Source organism: Vombatus ursinus, unplaced genomic scaffold (assembly GCF_900497805.2).
Source record: "Vombatus ursinus unplaced genomic scaffold, bare-nosed wombat genome assembly UNPS02014794.1, whole genome shotgun sequence".
Lineage (NCBI taxonomy): Eukaryota > Metazoa > Chordata > Mammalia > Diprotodontia > Vombatidae > Vombatus > Vombatus ursinus.
Genome location: NW_020954572.1, coordinates 20,142,278 through 20,166,634, shown reverse-complemented (window position 1 = coordinate 20,166,634; position 24,357 = coordinate 20,142,278). Strand labels below are relative to the sequence as shown.

At 44.0% G+C, this 24,357-nt stretch overlaps 2 protein-coding genes across 2 annotated transcripts in view; both read right to left on the bottom strand.

The window, feature by feature from the left end:
• Window positions 1–7,157, bottom strand: part of SPTBN5 (spectrin beta, non-erythrocytic 5) — an 87,565-nt gene extending 80,408 nt beyond the window's left edge. Inside the window, exons 1-5 of the mRNA XM_027870196.1 lie at window positions 7,020–7,157; window positions 6,282–6,449; window positions 4,166–4,282; window positions 2,169–2,326; window positions 539–767 (exon numbers count right to left, since the gene is read on the bottom strand). Coding sequence (XP_027725997.1) covers window positions 539–767; window positions 2,169–2,326; window positions 4,166–4,282; window positions 6,282–6,449; window positions 7,020–7,157 — 810 coding nt within the window. The remainder of the gene's footprint in view (window positions 1–538; window positions 768–2,168; window positions 2,327–4,165; window positions 4,283–6,281; window positions 6,450–7,019) is intronic.
• Window positions 7,158–19,462: 12,305 nt separating this feature from the next.
• The window catches only part of EHD4 (EH domain containing 4), a 94,692-nt gene continuing 89,797 nt past the window's right edge, over window positions 19,463–24,357 (bottom strand). The window contains exon 6 of the mRNA XM_027870111.1: window positions 19,463–21,113. Within this exon, the coding sequence (XP_027725912.1) occupies window positions 20,577–21,113 (537 nt within the window). The 3' untranslated portion in view covers window positions 19,463–20,576. The remainder of the gene's footprint in view (window positions 21,114–24,357) is intronic.

Sequence of the window (24,357 nt, the reverse complement as noted above, 5' to 3'; positions counted from 1 at the left end):
TTGCCTGCCCCATAGACGAGATGCCCGATCGTCCTACAGGGTCACCTCCCCTCACCCAAGCACAGAGAGGGCAGCTGGTAAGGGAGGGGAGCGGGTTTGGCTCTGCCGTCTTCCTCAGCTGTGGAGGTTGGGATCCCTGATCCTTCCATGCCCATCCAGACTCTCTGCCCCTCTGATGCCCTGTTCTGCCCCCTCCCCTCCTCCAGCAGCTCAAGGCCACTGACTTGAATGTCCCCGAGGGACACCCACCCCAATGACAGCGGCCCCACGCCTCAGGCTCTGCCACCGCCCCCAGCAGCTCATGGCACCAAAAAGATTCATGGCTTCTGCTCAGGGATGAGGTTTCCCCTTTTCCTCTCACCCCAGAGCAGGCACCTTGCCCTTGTTGACTCTCCCTTTTACTTTCTGTCCGGCAATCCTCTTAGGGAATTAGTGACCTCAGGGCTGAGGAGGAAGTGTAAAGGGGCAGGGGGAGGGCACAGCTGAGCAGTGCCCCCCCCCATTTCCTATAGCCGTCTTCCCACCCTTCCCCACTGACCTTGGCCAATCTCTTCTGGACAGTCTGTCCCTGGTGTAGATGGGAGAAGTAGTGATAGTAGAGAGAGATATAGGTCATGATGGAGCGCTCCTCAGGCTGTGGAACAGCAATGTCCACAGGGTCAAGCAGCCTGGAGATGCCCAGATCTCTGTGAGCCACTTCAAAAGCATTCTCCAGGTTGTGCAGGGGGTGCTCGGGCCGCAGGGAGCTGTACCTGATCAGGTCAGGCCTGCGGGAGGTCGGCAGGAGATAGTGACCTAGGGAAGGACCAAAGCCAGAGCCCGAGGAGGGGGACCGCAGGGCGATGGAGGGAGTCCCGCGGAGCTCACCTGGGCCTAGAATTGCCCACCCATTTGTCGGGCAGGGCGCATGTCTCTCCGCCTAACTGAGCATGGGATAAGTCACTCTATCACAGAATCACGGAATTGTGGGGTTAGAAGGGACCTAGGTGGCCATCTAGACCAAATCATACCTGAAAAAGAATTCCTCCTATAAAATTAATAATAATAATAAAGTTCCTCTGCCTACCCAAGCATGGGTTAAGTTACTCTATCATAGAATCACAGAATTTCAGAGGTGGAAGGGACCTAGGTGGCCATCTAATTCCAACTTGTACCTGAAAAAGAATCCCTCCCATAATAATAACAGCAGCTAACATTTATGCAGCACTTTGAGGTTTGCAAAACACTTTACATATGTGATTTCATTTGAGCCTCACAACAGCCCTGTGCTATTTGATAGGTAACTATTATCCCCATTTTGCAGATGAGGAAACTGAGGCTGACAGCGTTGAAGTGACTTGAACAGGGTCATACAGCTATTAAATATTGGAGGCCAGGTTTGTACTCGGATCTTTCTGACTCCAGGTCCAACAAACAGTCTATCCACTGCACCACCTAGCGATCCTACTGGACAAGTGGTCGTAAAAACCTTTGCTTGAAGTGAGGGAGAAACTGAGAAAAGTGGGTAAAGATAAATTGTGCCAGGTTCACAATGTTGCCCAGAGTAAAGCTAGCCCACAAGATTGAACTGGGAGCCTGGAACTCAGATATTGATCACTCCCCATCTCCCCCTGCCCCTGCCCCTTACTTCAGTGCTAACTATTCCCACATTTTATAGTGAATAGAGTGCTGGATTTGGAGCTGGGAAAATCTAGGTTCCATTTTCACCTCTGACACTACCTATATGACCATGAACAAGTGACTTGACCTTTCTAAACTCTACCCATTTTACAGATGAGGATAGTAATACCTCGCAGGTTTATTGGTAGGCTCAGATGAGATAATGTTTGTAAGATGCTCAGAATATTTTAAAGTACTATATATAAACACTGGCTATTATTATTCTCATATCCCCTAGGCCACTGCTCCCACGCCCAGTCTCTACCCAATGACCAGATTGTGCAACAGTGGGAAGTGGGGGAAGGACAACCAGCCCTCAAAGACACTCAAAGAGAGCAAGGCACTTTCCCAGGCACACTTTCCCTCCCCCCCCCCCCCCCCCGCCCTAGGGTGCTTACTCCTAGGCCCAGGGGGAATCAAAGACGGTCCTGGAGTTCATTGACAATGAGGCGCAGGTCTATGTCTGGTGGGAGAGAGAAAGCAGGAGAACAGGGTGCCCATTTTCTGACCTGTGGGTGTGGATGAGGGCATTAAAGCCTAGCCCATCGCTCCAGCTATGGGAGAAGTCCGTGATGTTCACGTAGGGATAGCCAGCTGTCTTCCGCTGGCACCAGACCAGCAATGCCTCCTTAGCTGACAGCTGAGCGGCACTGGGCCCAAATTCCTCCTGGTAGGAAAACAGGACCGAGCTCAGAGGAAGGGGGACAGGCCTGGGGTCGGAGCCTGCATCCCTCTGCCAACCTTATGCTTGGCAGAGAATACTTTTTAAGACTATTACTAATAATACTGATTTATATGAAAACTTGAAGGTTCCCAAAGTACTTAATATATATTATATAGCCAGCATATATATTAGAGGCTGCTGGTGATGCAGTGGATATAGTGCTGGGCAGTGAGTTAGGAAACCTGAGTTCAAATCTGGCCTCAAACACTTAACTAGCTGTGTGACCCTGGCAAGTGACTTAACCTCTGTTTGCCTCTGTTTCCTTACCTGTAAAATGGGAATAATAATAGCACCTACCTTCCAGGGTCGCTGTAAGGATCAAATGAGAAAATAATTGTAAAAGCACAGTGCCTGGCACAAAGTAAGCCCCTACATAAATATTAGTCATTATTATCATCTCATTTGGTTCTTGTAACAACCTTATGAGATAAGTACTATTATTATCTCCATGATCATGAGGGAGGTTAAAGCATTTGCTGAAGGTTACACAGCTAGTATCTGAGGTAGGATTTGAACTCAGTACTTCCTAACTCCAGGCCCAGCCTTCTATCCACCATGCCACCTAGCTACCTCAAATATTTCTTCCTTTCTATCTGAGCTGAGACCCTGTTTGAATTCTTGGCATAGATAAGGATTTAGGATTAGAGAACCTGGGGATAAAAAAATGTCAGTAGTTATGTCAGAGAGTAATATCCCAATGGTGGGAGGGGAGAGGGGCAGTCCAGGCCTGTGATTTTACTGGTGCAGAGAATTCCCCAGAATAAACTCGTCTCCTACCAATGTAGTCTGGTACCTGCCCTGCAAATCGGAGTCTAGACTTCAGATTGTGTAACAGTCAGAAACTCCTCTGAGCCAGTTGTCAGGAGAGGAAAAAATGCTTGCAAACAAAACCAAAACAACGATGTCTTAGGACAAGTGTTCTTAATCTGCGGTCCATGAACTTAATTTTTTTTTTTTTTCTGTAATCCTCCGTATTTTATTTTATGCCTTCCTGGCTCCAAGGCCACCTTTTTATCTCCTGTCTTCTGCCTCTCAAAATGAAGTGGATAACTAAGGCACCGGGTTCACCCCTTAGTTCTCAGTCAAAATTGTTAGCCGTTAAAAGAAGCCTTGACTTGATTTAAGACATCTCCAAAAGTCTCATGATGGAAAATGCTATCCACATGCAAAGAAAGAACTATGGAGTTCAAATGCAGATCGAAGCATACTATTTGCTATTTTTTTTTCTTCTGTTGAGTTTTGTTTCCTCTTTCTGGTGGTTCCTCCTATTGGTTCTAATTCTTCCTTACAACATCACTAATGTTAAAATATATTTAATAGGAATGTATATGTATAGCTTATATCAGATTACGGGCCATCTGGGGGAGGAGGTAGGAGGGAGGGGGAGAAAAATTTAAAATTCAAAAGCTTATGGAAGTGATTGTTGATAAATCAAAATAAATTAATAAAATAAAGAAGCCTTGACTTAATGGATATATCCTCCCCTGAGGTCTACCTCAAACTTATAACGCAGATGACAGAACATAACAACACAGAAATAATAACAGTAACAACAACATCTGTGAACATGAGTTTCTTTTTTCTTTTGTCCTTAGGGCACAAGAGGAGAGGAGCAGAATCCTCAAGGCAGTGGCAGTAAAGGGAGGCAGGAGCCATAATTCAATCATCAGGCTATGAAATCCATATAAGGTCCAAAAAGGAGGAAGGGGAGGTGTGACCAGGGAGGGTGAAGGCTAGGAAAGGAGAAGTGAGGGGAAAATGAGAGCTGGGTCTGAGTGGTACCTTGTCCAGGGAAATGTGAGAGATCTGGAAACGCAGGATGATGACCCAGATGAGTCCAAGGATGTGGGTCTGGTCCCCATCTACGATGTTCTCTGGACCAATTAGGGGCACTGGCACCTGAAAAGTCAGCAAGAGGAGCTTTGATGAATCCTGGTGGGGGGATTGGTGGAAGAGAAGGAGTGCAGAGTGAGTGGGCTTTCGGAGCTTAGGGGATCCATGTGTAGGGCCAGGGCCTTTGGGTTCCTCCTGGTCACCGAAGAGGGGGCACACCTATCCCCTACCCTCCTTGGCCAATCTCCTACCTCTTCCCCATCATTCTTTTCCTCTCAGGATGTAGTGGAAAAAACACTAATTTCTGAGTCCTTTTGAGTCAGGAGACCTGGGTTAAAACCCTGGTTCTAATCCTAAATAGCCTTGAGATCTTTGGCAAGTAATCTTCTAAGCATCGCTTTCCTCATCTTTAATATGGGAATACTTGCCCTATCTGCCTCACAAAGTTGCTGTGAACAAAAAACTTAAAAAAAAATGACAACTTTTTTTAGTTCTCAATTACTATTTACATGGTTTTGAGGTCTTAACTAAATGCTTTGCTATTATACTTATAGCTCTTACAAGGTCTATAAATAGACATTATTGTATGGAACAGCACAGTTGCACTGTTCCAAATTCTTATTCTCTTTCTACATCTCTCTCTCTGTCTCTCTGTCTCTCTCTGTCTGTCTCTCTTTTTCTTTCTCTCTCTCTCACCTTCTCCTTCCCACCCCCATCTCATTCCTGGACATATAGTCCATAGTAAAGTCCTTCTCCTCTCTTCCTTCTTAGTCTTTCCCAACAGCTATTCCCTGAAACTAATCATGCCATGTATCTGATTTGTTTCTTTAAAATGAGTCCTAACAGTTTTATATATCAGAAAGAGAGTTAGAAAAAGGGCAACGTTGTTACTACTGTGTTAAGTTTAATATATACTTTTTAAAAAGCTGTAGATAACAGAAGTCCACAGTGCCATAGACAATCTTCTTTCCTGATCATTGCATCGTGAAAGATACATATTTGTTGGTGATTGTTAAAGTCATAATAAAAAAAGAAATTTTAAACATTTCTAAAGAGAATTGGACCTGGAATTAGGAAATACCTGGGTTCAAATTCTGACTAATAATTACTATGTGATCATGGGCAACTCACTTAAGCTAGTTGAGCCTCAGTTTCCTAATATGGAAAAATAGGTAATAACCTCTCCAGATTCCACTCCTAACTCCCAGGATCTTCTCTACCAGCCACAGCAGCCTCCTTACCCTGAAAGTCCAGTTCACCCCTAGATTTCTCACCCCAGAAACACATTTCAACCCTGAGTCCTCTTCCTTTGATTGGCCATTTCCTCTCAGATCTTCCATTTTAAGGAAAGTGCCCAGGCCAGCCATGCCTTTATTCCTCTCCAGACTTCACTCCTCTGGACTGTCTCTACCGAGCCCCTGTGTGTGTCTTACCCTCTCACCACCCCACTTTTGAGCTTCCTTTTACATGCTGTCTTCCCCTAGAAGAAGGTATGTGCCTTGAAGGCAGGCACTGTCTTTCTGCTCATATTTGCTCATAGGAAGCCCTGATAAATCCTTATTGACTTATTTTGGTTACTACTTGCGTCTGAGAGTTGTCATAAGGGCCAAATGAGATAATACATCTGAAACTCTTCACAAACTTGAAAGCATTGTATACACGATCTATTATAATTCTCCTCATCTTGGCCTTATTCAGCATCGCCTTCCCTTACATTAGAATGGCCCTGTTTCCTTTCCTCACTCTTACATTCCACAGTTCGTACATCTGGGTTTCAGCTGTCAGGATTGCTAAATCACCCTCCTGACCAAACAGGGCTCTTAGAATAGATACTAATATACCCAAACTCCAATTTACACTAGAATTACTCCTTCCTGATTTGACTTGAAGTATTCTCAAAGCCACACCCGTGTTTTCGAGGGAGGATAGTGGGGGAGGTGGGATTGCCCCTGATTCCCGCTGTTGTCCATCTTTCTTTGCCTTCCAGTCTTAGAGCCAGCTACTGCCCTGGGCTCGGGAAGTCACAGCCACACTCCCTCTTGAGACTCTGGGCTCCTGGCCTCACCTTGGACCTCACGAAGGCTAGAGCCCGGCTGTTGTTTTCCAGGAAATGCACTCGCATTCGTCCTCGGTTGGGCGGGGGCAGCACCTCCCCAGATATGAGCTCAAGCAGCTTCAGCAGGTGGGTACCATCTCCCAGCTCGATGTACATATTCTGGATCCTGATGCCAGCCTGGGAAGGGGGAGGCAGAGAGAGTCAGCCTAGACTAGCCTTTCTCTCTCTAACTCCAGAGACTCACAGAGCATCTTGGGCCCTGCGGTGGCCTGTCTACCCCCTCGTTCCCCTCCCCACCGCTCAACACATACACAATCACAGCGCTGGGATTTCCGTGGGGAGGGGGTATAGTGCTCATCGGCCCTGAGAGGGTATCCCAAGGGGCAGGACGGGTGACACAGGGCTTTAGAGGCTGATCCCTTTGCTGGGGGGAGCAGATCTGGAGCATGGGTCCTAGGATCACAGATCTGGATCTGAAACAGACCCCTGAGGCCATCTAGTCCAATTCCCTCATTTTACAGATCAGGACACTGAGAAAAGTGAAGCAAGTTGCCCAAGGTCACAAGATCGTGTGAGAAACAGGATTCGAACCCAGCTCCCTTGACTCCAGAGCCAGTGTGTTTTCTCTGGACCACAACCTCCTCCAGATTAAGTGACTTGCTCAAGGTCATACAGCTAGTAAGCAGCAGAAGAGGAGCCTATTGATGGAAAGAGACTGGAGGTGGGAGTGAGGACGTAAATACTTACCTTGCCGTGGTGAAAGACGTTATTGACCCAGTTGGTGAAGGTTTTCTCCTGCATCCTCATATGTTGTGCCTGCAGCTTACGAACGTGGCCTTGCTCATACTCTGAGTCCATGATGAGAACTGTGCTGGGGAGATCCATCGCCTGGTGATCTTGGGCAACGTCACCGTCTTACTGCTCCTGCCAAGGGAACTAGAGGGAACCCTCTTCCTCTCTTAGACTCGAAGGAGGGTGGGGCAGACAGATTCTCAGGATAGGGGTTCCCACTCATTTAAAGTTTTTTTTTAATAAGAAGAATGTAGAAGATAGAAGAAGGTTTTCATTTCCTCAAAGCCTGGGGGAAAAAATTCTCCCTGAAAAGAATCCCTATAAACTGTAGAAAAATGATCATAAAATAAATAAATCACAGATTTAGAGCTGGAAGGGACCTCAGAAATCCTCTAATCTATAGGTTCTTAATCTAGTTCATGAACTTGGAATGTTTACTATTCCAATAACTGTATTTCAATCTTATTGGTTTCCTCTGTAATCCTAGGCATTTGACTTTATGCATTTAAAAGCATAGTTATGAGAAGGGATCCATAGGGTTGATTAAGACTGCAAAAGGGGTCTATGATCCATACAAAAAAGGTTAACCCCCTCAATCTAGTCCAATCCTCTCATTTTACAGATGAGGAAACTGAGGCCTCGTTTTACAGATAAGGAAAAAGAATGGAAGAGAGAGAGGAATGTGTGGCATTAAGAACTAGAATGGGGATTTATCAGTGTATTTTGATCCACTTAGGGGACGTTAGCCCTAGAAGGTCCCGGAGACCCCTTTCATCCCACCCTTATTCAAGGTTTCTTTTGGCCCATGCAGGATCTCTACGGTACTGGCACCCACATCCTGATACCAGACAGTCCAAATCCCTCAACAGCCCTTTCCCAGCCTGATGTCCACCCCATAGCCACAACAATTGGTTGTGGGGCCCTGGTTTGAATTGGGATGAGGGGTTGGGGTTAGGCATAGCATAGCAGGTCCTCACCTTGTGATGGCTGGGGCAGGAGAAGGGAGAAGGCCTGAGAAGTTTATCTTTCAGCAGATTGGAGGAGCGACTGTGTAGAGAGGGAGAGCCGAAGCTGAGAGTCCAGGGCTGAAGCCAGGCTGTTGTCCCTCCCCTTGGGCCAGACTGGCAGAAAGACAGAACACAGGAGGCATTGTTGCCCTACCTGCCCACCCATTGCCGGCAGGAGAAGAGGGTGGCATGAGAGTGCTGGAAGGGAATTAGCCACCTCTTTACCTTGTCCCAGGGGCAGACAGCTGAAGGGGGGTGGATTCTGGGCAAAGAGACCCCTAAGCGGTGGCATCAAATGGAGATGCTACCCAAACACAACTGGCTCTGTCAGCCAGCATAGCATCTTGTAGGGCTCACCATGGCCTCACAGGGATTGAGAGCTGGAAAGGGTCTTAGGAATCATGCAGCCCACTCCTCTCATTTTGCAAAGACCTTCAAATTCACTCCAGGTGTGTAACAAGTGAGCTTATCAGGCAGTCCTGATTAAAGGCATTAAAGAAGCCAGGGGCCAGGACTCTATCCCAGCATGTTACAAAAGAGGGGTGTGAAGGTTCCTTAGCAAAGGAACATCTGGCTCGGAAACTGCCTTTCATAACACACCTCTTCACCAACTCCAGGCGTGGGAATTCCTTCCACTGATACAGAGTGCAATCTCAGTAGGTCTATGACTTGGTAGATCAATCCTAGGGAATGGGTTTATAGAGTAACTTGCCCAGGGAGGCTGGATTTCAACCTAGGTTTTTCTGAAGCCAAACCCATAACTCTAACCACTCCACCCTCCTACCTTAAGATACTATTAAAAAGAAAAAAAAAAGGCGTGTCTTTACAAAAGTATTCATACCTGCTTTATTTGTAACTGTGACCAAAGAGGAATCAACCTAAATGTCCAAAGATCAGAGAATGACTGAATACATTTTGGAATGTTAATTATGATGGAATATAATTGCTCTTTCCCAAAAATGACATAGGAAGAATACGGAGAAATATGGAAATACTGACACGAAGTGAAGCAGAACTCAGAATGCAGATTTTAAACAACCCACACACTGCCTACATGGAAATAATGAGAACAAAACTTTCTAAGTACACAGATGGAACAGAGATTAGAAGAAGACAGTTAATGTGCTGTCATTGTTATGATTTTTTAAAAAACATATATTTTTATCAAAATGCATGGGTTGCCATACCAAAATTCATTTTATTTGCTTTTTTGCAAAGATCCACCTTTCATTTGTACATTTTGGTGGAAAGACATGGACTAGAATTGAATGGAATAAAGATCAATTTATCAGTCAAAAAGTATTTATTAACCACCTACCCTATGCCTCCTAGGGCAGCTAAGTGGCACAGTGGATAGAGTGCCAGGCTTAGAGTCAGGAAGACTCATCTTCCTAAGTTCAAATCTGACCTCAGACACTTACTGGCTATGTGACCCTGAGCAAGTCACTTAACCCCTATTTGCCTCAGTTTCCTTATCTGTAAGATGAGCTGGAGATGGAAATAGCAAACCACTCCAGTATCTCTGCCAAGAAAATCCCAAACAGGGTCATGGAGAGTTGGACATGACTGAAAAATAACTGAAATGCTCCCCACTGTGCTAGGCATTGAGATTACAGTGACAAAAAGGCCTGAAAAGATTCTGAGCTATAGTGATGCCCACACATGGCTCAAAGTGTCAAGAGCCAGGAAGAGCCGAGTTCAAATCCAGCCTCATAGACTCACAAGGCAGAGGTAAGGAGGCACGGGGGGACATTCCAGGTACAGAGGACAGCCTGTGCAAAGGTGTGGAGATAGGAAATGGGGAATATCAATTGGGAACGGGAAATTGGTTGGAATGTGGAATATGTGAAGGGAGAGTAATGTTCAGTAAAGGTTGAAAGATAAACTGGAGGTCTATAGGACTGTGGAGGGTTTTATTAAATACCCAAACCAAGGAATTTGCTTTATTTTATTTTTTTCACTCCAGGGAATAAGGAATCACTGAACTTTCTTGAGCAGAAGAGTGATATGGTCAGACCTGTGCTTTAAGAATATTTGGCAACTGTGTGGAGGATGGATTAAAGAGGGGCAGAGATGAAATGACCAAGTGGGAGGCCACCATAAAAGTCCAGGCACGAGGCAGTGAAAGCCTGAGCTAGAACTAAACTTACTGAGCTAAAGTAATGGTTGGATGAGTGGGCAGAGAGAAGGGAGGAGACGTGGCACTTGATCAGATGTGAACTTGGCATAGTGCTTAGCACATGGTAAGCAAGAGTAATACACACTCGATGACTGATTGATTGATATGAATGTGATGAAGAATGGAAAAATCAGGGGTGGTGGGGCTTAGAAGTTTCAAACCTGGAAGACTGGAGAGATAGCTGTGCCATCACTAGGCATAGGGAAGCTGGGAAGAGGTGAGGGCTGGGCTGGAAGCAGGCCTGGCAGTTTGGGGGACACTGCTGTTCCCAAGGCTCTTGGGTTCAGGATCCTGGGCTGTCTGAACCATCAGGGTCTTAGATGGTTAAGGTCGTGGTGGTAGTCTGGACAGGGCATAGTGAGCCATCAACTCAAGCTCGGTAAGGAGAGTGGATATATACGTAGACATTTGCGTAGAAATCATCAATGAACTGCCAGAATACAATGCAAAATGATCAGTGAAATAGCCCGCAGTACCCCATTCACTTCCTTGCATGAATTTGCATTAATAACTTTTAAAAAACCATTTTGTTCAGAATTTCAATTAAATTCAATTACACTTATATATTCTGCCATGAAATAAAATCTGAATTGGAAAAAAAAAATCAATGAAACCACAGGAGTGGATTAGATCAGTAAAGGATAAAGGATAAAGTGTAAAGAAGGAAAAGCAAAGCCACCACTGAGGGGAAGAAATCATGGTGGAGAAGAGGCCTACCAACAGGCAGGTAGGCACAAGAGCTCTGGGAGAGGCAGCACCCCTGAGATGGCTGGTCCTACTTCCAACCCTGACTTTATAGCCATCATCAGGGAGAAGGGGCCAGACATCTCCACTAACTGCTAACTAGCTTCCACACCCACAGGGCAGGCAAGCTAGCCTTGCTGAAGCGATGGGGTACCCTGAGAGAGATAGAGGAGGCAGCTTGTGCCAGGCACAAAGCTGGCATACCACTACCACCTCCTTGAACATGATCTCCCCTCAGACTCCGATGGGACGGCCCAGGACCCTGAGGCCATGAGTCTTGGGAATAGCAATGCTTCCAGCCCAGTGTCCACAACCTGACAGTGTCCTGGGAAGCAAGCCCTATGCAGATGAAGCCTGGCCAGTGCTCCTGCAGGTGCTACAGCCGCATCTTTTAAGACCCCCAAAAGAAAGTTCATGTCACCAAAGTCCTTGGCATGATCAAATGGTTCAACTTTAGACTTTGGTGGGAAAGAAGATGCATTAACATCTGCTTTTTTCCCATCTGACTTATCGTGCCTTACCTACAGATTGTTCCCTCCATTAGAATGGGAGCTCTCTGAGAGCAGGGGCTGTGTTACTTTTCTATTTGTATCCCCAGCCCTTAGCACAGTGCTTTGTATGTAGTAAGAGCTTAATGTTTTATTCATTCATTTATTCATTCCTACCTCCAGGAATTTCATGTCTGAACCACTCTTCCTTCACTTCCCCACCCTTTGAAATCCTCTTCTTCCAAAGCCCAGCTCAGATGCCATCTCCTCCTCCACAAAGTGTCCTGGCGGGTGGGCTAAACCAGGTCAAGGGTAACCAACAGGCCTCAAACCTGTCAGTGAGCTAGGGGGATGTCTACCCCAAGCATGCAAAGACTTCCCCCAGCAGATGGGCAGAGGAGAACAATTTGTTCCAGCCGCCATGAAGGCAGCTGAAGCAGGTGCTAGGGAGCGCTTCGAGCTTGGTCAGAGATGGAAGACACCAAGGTCATCCACTGCATCCCGGACCATCGCCGGTCACCTTGACTTTTGTCCTGCACTGAGAGTGAGGCTGACGACTTTGTACAGCTCTGCCTCACTTAAATCTAATTCCGGGACAAGTCAAGACATTGCCATGATGTCACTGGTTCTCTTCGAAACAAAGGATGAACAATATTCCTCCCAGTTGAAAGTGCCCTCTCTCTATTTCTTTCCTTTCCCTTTATCATAAAGTATCTTCCTACCTTATATTACATTAGGGACAGAGACTGGACCTGTGACTTCCCTGTTGAAGGGAGCTCATCAAGGAACTTTCTCTACCAATGCAGGTTAGAACTCTTCTGCAGCTCAACATCTTAGAGATTTGCCTAAAGCACAGAGAGGTTAAGTGATTTGCCCAGGGCTACACAGCCAGCCAGTTGGTGTCAGAAGCAGGCCTTGAATCCAGGCAAGCTCTCTAGCCACTATGCACACTGCTTCTCATTTTTGTTGTTCAGTCTTTTTTTTTTTCCAGTTGCGTCCAACTCTGTGACCCCATTTGGGATTTTCTTGGCAAAGATACTAGAGTCGTTTGCCATTTCCTTCTCTGGCTCATTTTACAGATGAGGAAACTGAGGCTAACAGGGTGAGGTGACTTGCCCAGGGGTCACATAGTTAGTAAGTGTCAGAGGTCAGATTTGAACTCAGGAAGAGGAGTCTTCCTGACTCCAGGCCTGGCACTCCATGCACTGCACCACCTCGCTGCCCACTGCCTTTTATACTTGAATACAAACCTCCCACTCCATCGTTAGACTGTAAACTCTTTGAAATCAAAGCCTATTGTTTTCCATTTTTCTGTCTCTGGTGCCTGGCTTAGTGTTTTGCACTTAACAGGCATTTCATAAATGTTTGCTGAATGAATGACAATACAGTAAAATCCACTAAAAGAGTTGGACTCAAGACAGTCCAGAATTACCTTCTCCCCACCCGACCTACCCTGCCAAAGTATCTGCTATGGATGACTTAGCAGCTGTGTTTGTGTGTGCTCACCTATCTGGTATTGGTCACTGGGATGGGATGGCCAAGGTGAGCATCCTCTGAAGTTAAGAGGAGAGTGGCTCCTGGTAGCACATGAAGTCAATGGGTCAGAAAAATGCTCTTATTGAGGCGGAGTCATATACCGTTGATATGGATTCTTTGACAGCTAGGTGGACCTCTTCTCAGAGAGTTTTTAAATACCTAAAGTAAAATACAGTTTACAAAAAATAGGTTTGCAAAATAAACCACTTATATTGAAATAGTTACATATAAAAAAGTTCATAGACCACAGGTCAAGAGCCTCTTGGCTAGACCCAATCAGTGCTGGGCAGTTGAAACCTGTACTTAATTAACAAGAGTCAGGGGAGCTAGTTGACTGGAGGGCTCATCCATGGCTAATACCAGATTCAGTCCTTTGCCTTATCTCTGGAAAAATTGTCTTCCAACCCCAAACTATGGCAGGCCATTGTGCCTTGTTAGAGTATTTCCCAATGTCATGGGAAAGACTGGTTAATTTAGGCAGCCAGGTAACTCAGTGGATAAGGCTCTGGATCTGGAATCAGGAAGCTCTGAGTTCAAATCTAGCCTCATGTATTTAATAGCTGTGTGACCCTGGACAAGTCACTTGACTTCTCCACCTCAGTTTCCTCATCTATAAAACAGAGATAATAATTACTTACCTCCTGCGATTGTTGTGAGGATAAAATGAGATAATATTTGTAAAGAGCTTCATAAACCTTAAAGCACTAGCTGTTATTATTAAATCCCTGAGTAGAATGGATAATGGCAGTACCGCATTTGATTTCTATTTATTATCCCCTCTCAACTCCAACGTCTCATTCTATAAGAGAGTTGAGATGATTTGTCCAAGATCACATGTGGCAGTAGCAGAGTTTAGATTTGAACCTGGGGCACCTGACTCCATACTTTCCACTTCAGCACACTCCCTCTCCCTCCCCAGGATGCCAGTGAACTACCGCCAATCTTGGCCTCTGAACCATACAGGGTTTACCACTGTAAATTCATCAAAACTCAAATTAGGGGAAAAGGCTGTATTTTTTTTTTAAAGTTTATTAATCAGCAGTTTAAAAAAAACAACAACAACACTATTTCCAGACAATGATTACACAAAAATAAAAGCATATTATATATTCTTACAGCATTAGTTAATACACACTGAGGTTATGTTCATGTTTATTTGAATAGAGTAAGCATTATCTGGGGCAAGAAGAGGGTATTCATCTCACCCATCTATCATGGAGTAAACAGAGTCAAATGCCTCTCTCGTCATTTAGGAAGTATGTGCTGCCTATGGCCCTGGGCACAGTGAAGATGTAAGGGTGCAGAGATCAGGGTGGCAATGAGTCAGAGCAACATACGTGCCTACCCCAACAGCAGGCAGAGCACTCCCAGCTGGTGCCCAGAGAGAACTGCTATGGACACCTGAGAAAGGCAGAGGAGCATCTGTGTTCCTTTTTCAGGAGTAATCAATGTTCTGAGGAAGGAAAAGGCCAACCGAGCACAGAAGTGAGCCAGACGTGAAAAGGATAATCCAGTGAAGGTCCTTCCCCATGAAATCTTTGTGGTCTTTTGGTGGGGAGAGGGGAAGAGAGAGGATTTTGAGGAACAGAAAGGAAGCTATTGCACTTCTGCTATGCCCCTGGTCCTCCAACCCTTTAGTTCATAAAACCAGAAGAAATAAAAGTTTGATCAACTATCGTGGACGCTACAATTCACAGCAGATAACGGAGCTCGGCTCTTCCTCCCCAGGTTTTATGTTCCCTCAAGAGCAACTTTGCAAGAATTTTGGTCCAGCTTCCTCATTTTACAGACGAGGAAACGGCAGCCTAGAGAGGCTAAGAAACTTGGCCAAGGAATACTATTGTGTTATAAGAAATGACGAGGAGGACGGTTTCAGAAAAACCTGAGACTTACATGAAATGAGGCAAAGTGAACTGAGCACAACCAGAACATTGTACACAGTAACAGTAACGTTATAATGAAGATCAACTGTGTAAGACTTAGCTACACTGATCACGTCACTGATCCACAATTCCAAAGAACTCATGATCAAAAATGCTATCCACCTCCAGAGACAGAACTCTGAGTGCAGAATGATTGAAGCTTGTTTTTTATTTTTTCTTTTTTTTCCAATATGGCTACTATGGAAATGTTTTACATGACTTCACATGTACAGTAGGTATCATATTGTTTGCCTTCTCAATGGGTAGGGGAGACGATGAAGGGAGAAAATTTGGAACTTCAAATTAAGAAAAATAAATGTTGAAATTTTTTTTCAAAAAAGAACACAATAGGAACTTTTAAGAGATAGAAAAACTCAGTTAATAAAGTCAAATTGTTAATATTAAAAATGAAAATTAATGACAAATGAAAGAGAAATAAAGTAAATTTTTTTTTAAAAAAAGGAAACTTGGCCAGAGATACATAGGTAGTTACACGGGTAGCAGGATTTGAACCCAGGTCCTCTGATGACCAAGTCAGAATTCTTTTCATTGCATCCATCATGCTGCCTCCCAACAGTTAGCTGTTTTCCATAAGATGTAGGCTCCCTCTGCCTCTTGTTGTCAGGTGATAGCTGTCTCAATAGAAGCTAAGAAGCTAGAACTGATGAGTTGGGAAAAGGCAACTAAAGCCAAATGGTTCCCATGTTAAATAGTGAATGTCATCAAGAGGCAGGCTGGGTGACTCATTGAGGCTTGAGAGTAGGGAAAAGCAGCTGAGTAGCCTTGATACTAGGTACTAGGCTTTGAAAAGGACCTTGCTGGGGGTAAGGTAGAAGCAGCTCCTTTCCCCCACTGGTCTCTGTATGGAATTGGATGAAATTCACACGTGGAATTTTAAAATCTAATATCTTATTTCTGGAGTAGCTAGATGGGAGAATAGCCTAATTAGTACAAATACTACCCTAGAGTTTTTACTTTGGAAGAGTTTGCAATTTTTCTAAACTGAAGGTAACATAAGTATGTGCCATCAATTCCCTAGAAAATGTTTCTGTAAAGGCAGTGGAGTTTAAAAATATTTCCACTAAAATCACAGACAAGCAGGGCAATTTTAAATATATAGAATTTATTATATGCTTGAAATGGTAATTAGTATGAAATGGAGATTCACGGTTTCATATGTAGCTCTGTTTTTGTATTGTGTTTATAGAAATGCTCTTTTTGGGGGGAGTTCTAAGTTCAGAATCTTAAACATCTCAATGCAAAGGGGAAAACAATTTTTCCATTAAGTAACCAAGGAAGACATTGAACTAGGCTAGGTAGAGGTTTGCAGGGCCTCATCAGAAATCCCTGTTTATGCACCAAGCTCCACCATACTCCAAAGGCTGCCACATTCCTGAGTTTCACTGGCAGCTGTGGACTTGGAGAAAACAGAATGTGAAACCAAGGAAGGGCACTGAGAAAGAACCACAGAATCAGAGTCTGAAGCCCCTCAACAGCCACATGGTCCAACCCATACCTGAAAGGAATCCCTACTGGATAAACCACACTGGATAAGCGGCAATCCAGCCTCTGTCTGAAGACCTCCAATGAGGAAGAACCCCCCACCACTCCAGGCACTCAATTCCACTTCTGGACTGCTCTAATTTTGAGGATGTCTTTCCTGAGAGCAAGCCTAAATTTGTCTTTTGGTGTCTTCTATCCATTGCTTCTTGTTCAGCCCTCTGGGACCAAATAGAACACGTCTCTACATGACAGCTCATCGAGATTTATAGGTGCTAGAGACAGATGGGTCTGCTTTTGTCTCTCCACTTTACATCTCAGTTAGAGGCTGAATAATTGGACCAAAGTTATGCTCCAACTTCCTTACTGTGTGCAAAAGAATAAGGAATCTGCATGGCCTTTTGGATACAGCTCAAAGAACTGTGGGCGAGATATCACCGGTGGCTCCCTGATACTAACATGAGAAAATGACATTCTCCCATCCTCCCCCTAAAAAACTTTTGCTTTTCACTCTTTTTCTCCCATCAAGCTCTCAACAGGAACAATCTCCTTGTTAGGCTACTGGAAAAATGGAAACATGAGTTTCTTCTGTCTCTTGTTGGTAAAGGCAATGCCAAAGTCCAAATGGGCACATAGATAAACCATGGTGCTCCATTTCCTTCTAATGAGGGCCACTCATGACAAATACTGCATGCTGTGATCTGGAACCCCTGGGTCCAAGTAGCCTCATTTTCACTCCAGCCAATCTGGGGCAGTCAGTCTCTGTACTCACCCACATCTTTCTCCCCACTCCCTTCCATCTCTTATTCAGAGAACTTCTGGAAAGGGCCTATGAAGCTGCTGCCCTGTGACAAAGACTCACTGTCTTTGTGACTCTCTGACCCTGTCTTCTCTGGCTATCATTCCCTTAATTGTTATCTTCTCCATTAGAGAAACCTCTTTAGGTCGGTCAACCAGCATTTATTAAGGTCTTACTATCCGCTTAACACTGTGCTAAGCGCTGGGGATACAAGGAAAAGTCGAAAAAAAAAAAAACAACAAACCCCAAACCCAACAAAAACCAAAAACCCAAACCCCAAGAAAAAGTTTCTTAATTTTGTGTTTTTATCTCTAGCACCGAGCACAGCGCTTGGCATATGTTCAGTTGTTTTCAGTTGTGTCTGACTCTGTCACCCCAGGCTTTTTCTTGGCAGATACTAGAGTGATTTGCCATTTCCTTCTCCAGCTCATATTACAGATGAAGAAACTGAGGCAAACAGGGTTAAATGATTTTCCAAGTGTCTGAGGTCAGATTCGAACTCAAGAAGATGAGTCTTCCTAACTCCAAGCCCGACACTCTAAGCACTGTGCCACTGAGTTACCCTTATAAGTGTCTAATAAATGCTTTTCATTCATTCATGTCTTCTACTGGGCTATCACTCAACTATCAACGGTCCAGAAAACATAATGATTCTTTTTGTACAAAATATAAAAAAACCCTTGCGACAGAAAAACCCTTGTTTTCAGCCTTGCAATAATCCACAAATGAAATTATTTTTCCATGAACATATGTAGAAGGTTAGAGCTGGAAAAGGACTTGGAAATAATTTAGGTTCAACCTCTGCATTTTACAGATGAAGAAATTGAGCTCCAGTGAAGGAATGATGTGTCCAATGTCACAAGTTAGTAAGGTCTTGGGGCAGCTAGGTGGCACAGTGGATAGAACACCGGCCCTGAAGTCAGGAGGACCTGAGTTCAAATCCAGCCTCAGACCAAACACTTGACACTTACTAGCTGTGTGACCCTGGGCAAGCCACTTAACCCCAATTGCCTTAAAAAAAATAAAATAAACAAGTTAGTAAGGTCTTTTAAGAAGTTCTAGGATTCAAACTTTGTTTCCTCTGATCCCAAATCCAGTGTGAAGTTCACTTTACTATGCTGTTTTTACACACGTACACGCACACACACATACACAATCTCTGTGTATAAAGTTTATATATGTATGTCCACACATATTCAAGAATATGAAAAAAAACAAGTGTTTTATATATATATATATTTATATATATATGACAATCAACAGAATAGTTAGAGAATAAAAATAAATCTAACGAGAGAATCCAGCAAACTTTAGAGTAAGCTTTGGAACAATTTAATGCCCTTCCCTCCCTGCCCCGTTTTTGTTCTTAAGTACAACACTGCTGTGGTCCAAGAACTGGGCCAACGCTCACACAGAAATGGGGGGAAATACCCTTTGCTCTGATTTTAGTACAGGGATTATAAATGCTGACCTAAATTGTGTTTTAGAAGTTCATTAGTGGAAACAATTTGCATAGTTAGACATTTAATTCCCTTTAAAATAAACATACTTTGGAAAGTTAAACTAGAATATGGGGATTGAGATTTAAAAAAAAAACAAACAAAAAGAAACAACCACCCAAAACCCTTTCCAAACAGAAACAGTGATTTCTCTGAATTTAATATTTCTTGCTTTGGTACCTCAGAGGAGAAAGGGACAAACAGGTGACCAGTTGGCTTTTCTGGAAGAGCCATGGGGGACTGTTATAATTAATTACATTGACTTCCTATGACTGTTGGGGCTTTGGCTAGATAGACTTCACCCTTTGCTGTCTTCATCTAATTTTAAAAAATCATCCTGGTGATTTCCCCTGCTGGTCCCCAGGTAGAGGTCTAACTACTGCCCTCCTGAAACAGGAGTCTGGACAAAAGGTCCAGAGAGAACAGGGCTACAAGGAACATTAGAGGGGAACAAATAGCCAATTTTTGGTTAAATGCAAACATAAAAACGCAAAACCATCTGAATTAAGGTATTGTTACACACAATATCTGACTTTTTAAAGAGAGTAGTTAGTGAACTGTCTTAGAAACAAGGCTTTTGGGTGCAGCTAGATGGTGCAGTAGATAGAGCACTGGCCCTGGACTCAGGAGGAACCTGAGTTCAAATCCGACCTCAGACACATGATACTTACTAGCTGTTGTGACCCTGGGCAAGTCACTTAACCCCAATTGCCTCACCAAAAAAAAAAAAAAAAAAAAAAGAAACAAGGCTTTTATTCCCCACCCCCACCCCTACCTTTTCGCTGGAATTAACAAAAATCCCTGATTTTTAGAAAACAGTAATTGGCTTTCGTCACCAGCTGATGATGTGAGAACTTGGATCTTCTAAGTTATTATAACATTATATAATGTCATTATGACTTTACAGAGAATAACCTCTTCCACTGATGGTCATCTAAGGAAGACAGATTGTTGTTACAAAATGGTGGCAGGTACATTTTAAACTAGCACTGGTCCTGTAAGTATTCCATATGGAAGTAACTAGTTGTTGACTACAAACCTATGCTAGCATTCTTGTTTATGGTTAGAGAAGTGTTCCCCTTAGTTTGCTAACTGAGTACAGGTTTGGTGGAGAGGGAGAAATGGTCTCAATCAAACTTTGAGGCTGCTGTTTCAGACTGTGTTGACTGAGGCAAGGGTCCTTTAGGCCCAGAGCAGGGATATGAGTAAACAGAATGAAGAAAACTTCTCATTTTCAAATCTAGGTTTTGAGGGTTCAAGAAGTAGTTTTCTTCTAGTTAGTAGGCAGTGTGGCAACTGTGGAGCCAAGCCCTGCTCTCTTTCAGAAGATGGCAGAAGCCAGCTAAATAATTCCATCCCTCTCTCTCCCACCATGACCTGCAAAGGGTAAAAGCAGCCACAGAAGTCATTGACTGATGCTAAACAGACCTGCGCATGTGCAGAAGGCCTGCTGCAGGTGGTGTTTTTGGTGGTTCAAGTAAAAAGCGATGTGGAGTTGAAGTCACCACAAAGCCCAATTTCATATCATGGTTCCTCTAGGCTTCTGAATAACCCACTGGACAATTTTACTCCCTTCTCATTCTTTCCCGCATACCCCTTTTTCCATGCCTGACCAAGAACAGAGAACCCTTTGAAATCTAGAGCTGGAAGGAAACTGAAAAGGCCATCTAGCTCATCCTCCTTATTTTAAAGATAAGGAAACTGAGGCCCAGAAAAATGAAGTTACTTGCTCAAAGTCACACATTGAGAAAGTGGTAAATTGAGGACTGGATCCCAGATCTCCAGATTCCCAGTTCAGAGATCTTTCTGCTACATGGCCTCATTTTGCTTCTTGTCTCTTAATCTATATTTGACAGAGATTTCCGATGGGAGGGGGGTACAAGGTGAGGGGGTAAGCTGCTGGGCAACTCGTAGCCATCTAGTTTAATTTTGATGAGATGTTTGGCCAATGCAAACTCTTCCTCGTCCAACATGCCGTCGTTGTCGCAGTCCGCGAGTTTCCAGATCTTGCCCAAGACGCTGTTGGGAAGTTTGGAGGTCACCATTTCCTTTTTGGCATTGATGCCAGATATCTTGCCATTGATGGGCGACAAGGTATAGAAGAGCTCATCGTAGGCTGGTTTGTCCTTGGCTACGACCCACTCCTCCTCGTCAGCGCCTTCCTTGGCCCCTTCTCCATAGCCTTGGTTGAAGGGCCCCTCAGTGGTCCCATCGAAGGCCCCACCGTGCACCAACTGGGTGGGCATGTTGAGCTCTTCTTGGCTGATGAGGTTCATCAAGGAGGATATTTTGTTGGTCAGCATGTTGTCCACAGCTTCGATCAGCTTTGGTTTTAGAGAGTGGAACTTGGTAAAGTCATAGTTTTCCAACTGCTCCTGTCAAATGACAAATTGCAGAGACATTTAGACACTCTCCAAAGGTCGGTTATATAATTGCTTTTCTTTTCAGGTCAACCCAGGGAAATAACTTCCTTTAAAGCAAGTTTCAAATACTTAAACCTGGATGCATGCTTATTTTCTAGAGCCTTCTCCTGAGTGGAGACCCCAAATCTGCCCTTCCCACCTACACAAATGATTTTCAAACACAGAGCACATTTATTTTTTAATGAACAAAATTAAAGCTGCTTGAGATATAACTTAATTTTTTTTAAATAGAGGCAGTGTTTTCAGCATGTTAGAGCAATAACAACACCACCTAAGTTTATCTATTGTTATATATTCGTTAAAGCACTTTCACATTATTCTCCCATTTGGACATCATAACAATCCTGGGAGGGCGGAAGAGGAAGTATTACTATTCCCATTTTATGGATGAGGAAATCAAGGTCCAAGGTTGACTGTCCCAAGGTCATGGCCTGGCAAATCAGTGGCTGAACCAGGACTAGAATTCATATTTCTCTACCTTTAGTCTGGGTGTGCTACTATATCACATTGTAAAAGGGTAAGTAAGAATCACTGCAGTTAGGTGATTCAGCTTTATTTTGGGTAAAATTATTCTATGAGAAAAGAATTGTCCACATAATTGTTTTTTCTCAGCTCAAAAAATACCAAACAGAAATTTTAGATGCTTTCTAATTTGCTTAAAATATTTTTGATCTATATATTTCGTTTTTCCATCATTTTCTTTCCAAATGTTTCCTTCTCCTACTCAGCAAGTTATGTCTTGTAACAAACAAAAAATAAGAAAGGGGGAAAATTAGTTAATCAAAACAGACCACTACATTAACTGAGTATTTGACACCCATGGTCCTCCTCCACTCCAAGGTGAGGAGGAAAAATCTCACATGCTTTTACAATTAGACATCAATGCTTCCTTTCACAAGGTGAGCTAACAATCTCAGCCTCAGCATTTGACTGACCTTTATAATCTGAAAGGGGCTATAAACTAACAAGTATACAAAAGGGCTAGTTAGAAGCTTTGATACCACATCAAAAAGGTATTTCTGGCAGAGGCAGGGCTATTAAAATACTCCAACCCCTGAGCGTCCCATCTATTGAATCACCTGTTGATCCAAGGGAGTCAGACAAAGTAAAAGCAGAAAATGGAAGAGAGTTATATGAAAGAATTTAATTAGGAAAGAAAAAAAAGAAGTTGGATCAGAATTTATAAAGCTTCTCAATTTAAGTAGCAGGTCCAGACAAAAGACCTAGTTCTGGCTCCTGGTGAGGGGAACCTTTCCATCAGAGGAAATAGGACTCAGTCTTTTGGGTGGGCCAGTGTACAGAGAGGCTAGAACTCTCCACGCTGGTCATAATCGAACAACGAGCCTCCTTGAAAGCTCTTGAAAACTCCTACATGAGGGATTACATTTTGCTGAGGACATTTATTCTGCCCCACTTCTAAAGCACTGAATGAAGGTCAGACCTTCCTGCCAACGATACCACATGCTCAAGCAGCACTGAAAAAGACAAACAAGCTTGCCATGACATTTCATTAATCAAGAAGCAAAGTGAGAAGGAGGAGGAGGAGGAAAAGGAGAAGAGCCTACACAAAAATGCCAGGACTTTGGTGATTAACAAGTTAAGATTCTTCTGGGGCGGATACACACACCTACCCTATCTCCTTAGAAACTGCACTCAAGCCCTTTCTCCCAGGGATGCTAAGATGACACAAAAGAATCCTTTCATAGGGGGAGTAGGCAGACAGGTGGGGGGAGCAGGAGGGAGAGAGCCCAGGCCTGAGGGGAACACACATGGTGAGGGCAAATATGTGGACAGCTGGCAGGGGGGAAATGTCAGCTATTTGCAGTCAGGAGGCAGGAAGTTTCTACAGTTCCTATGCTGGAGAACAGACAGGAAATGAATCCTAGACGCTCCATTGCCTGGGTTCTCACGTACAACACGCCCACCACAACCCCTGCCCCCTAGCAGCTCCCATTCCAAAAGAGACTCTTCCTTTTGAAGAATTATTTCCATGCAGAGGACTCACAGCTCTATCCGAACAGCCCCAAGGTCTCCCCTGAGCTTTTCTCCTGCCTTCTTTACATCAACTGGCTTCTCAATATTTCAAACGAGATGTCCCACAGGCATCTCAAACTTGATATATACAAAACTAACTCCTTGTTCTTCCCTCCCCTCAAATCCACTCTCTTCCAGACTGTCCTCTTGCCTAGCATCATTCTCCTAGTCTCCCAGGTTTGGAACCTCAGTGTCATTCTGGACCGCACACCCTGTCTCAAGCCATGCAGGCAATCGATTTGCAAGTCTTTCAACCTCTATAGAAATCTTCCAAATCCAAGCCCTCATCTCCCCTCACACAGCTCCCACCATAAGCTCAGGCCCTCATCACCACTTACCTGGATCACTGTCATTGCTGCTAACTGGTTTCTCTGCTTCAAGTCCAGGCCATCCCCCCCCGACCCCCCACTGCTGCCAAAATGATTTTCCTTCAGTGAAAATCTAACTATTTCATTTTCCTTCTTGAACAACTCTGGGGGCTCCCTGCTGTCTCTAGGATACAGCCCAGAGTTTTCTGTTTAGCTTTTAAAGCCCTTCATAAAACTATATTTTTAGGTTCCTTGAATCTTGCAGGTCCCCCAGTACTCTGTGACCCACTTGAACTAGTCATCGCTGTTTCTCACATATGCCATCTCCTATCCCCACACCTTTGCACTGGCTGGCCCTCATGCCTGGCATTCCTTCCTTCCTCACCTCCACCTCACAGAATCCCTCTCCTCCTTCAAGATGTGCCTCAAACAACATTATCTACAAGACATCTTTCCTGATCCTGCCAATTCCCTCCTCCTGAATTAACTTGAATTTAACTATTTTGTATTTATTTTTCTTATATTTATTCTGTATATGTTTAGGTATGAACTTGTCTCCACCATTAGAATGTAAACTCCTTGCAAGTAGGGCATGTTTCATTCTTTGTACTTGAATCCCCAGCACCTATCATAGTGCTTAGCACACAGTAGATGCCTAATAAATGCTTGCTGAGTATTGAAGCAACTGAGCACGTACTAGAGAGTTTGTTAGACTTATCTGCTCTCTTGTTCTGTCCGATGCCATGAGGCTCAGCATAGAGAACACACTTGTATGCTGGGAAGAGTCCATGCTCTGGAAACAGAGGATGTGTGTGTGTGTGTGTGTGTGTGTGTGTGTGTGTGTGTGTGTGTGT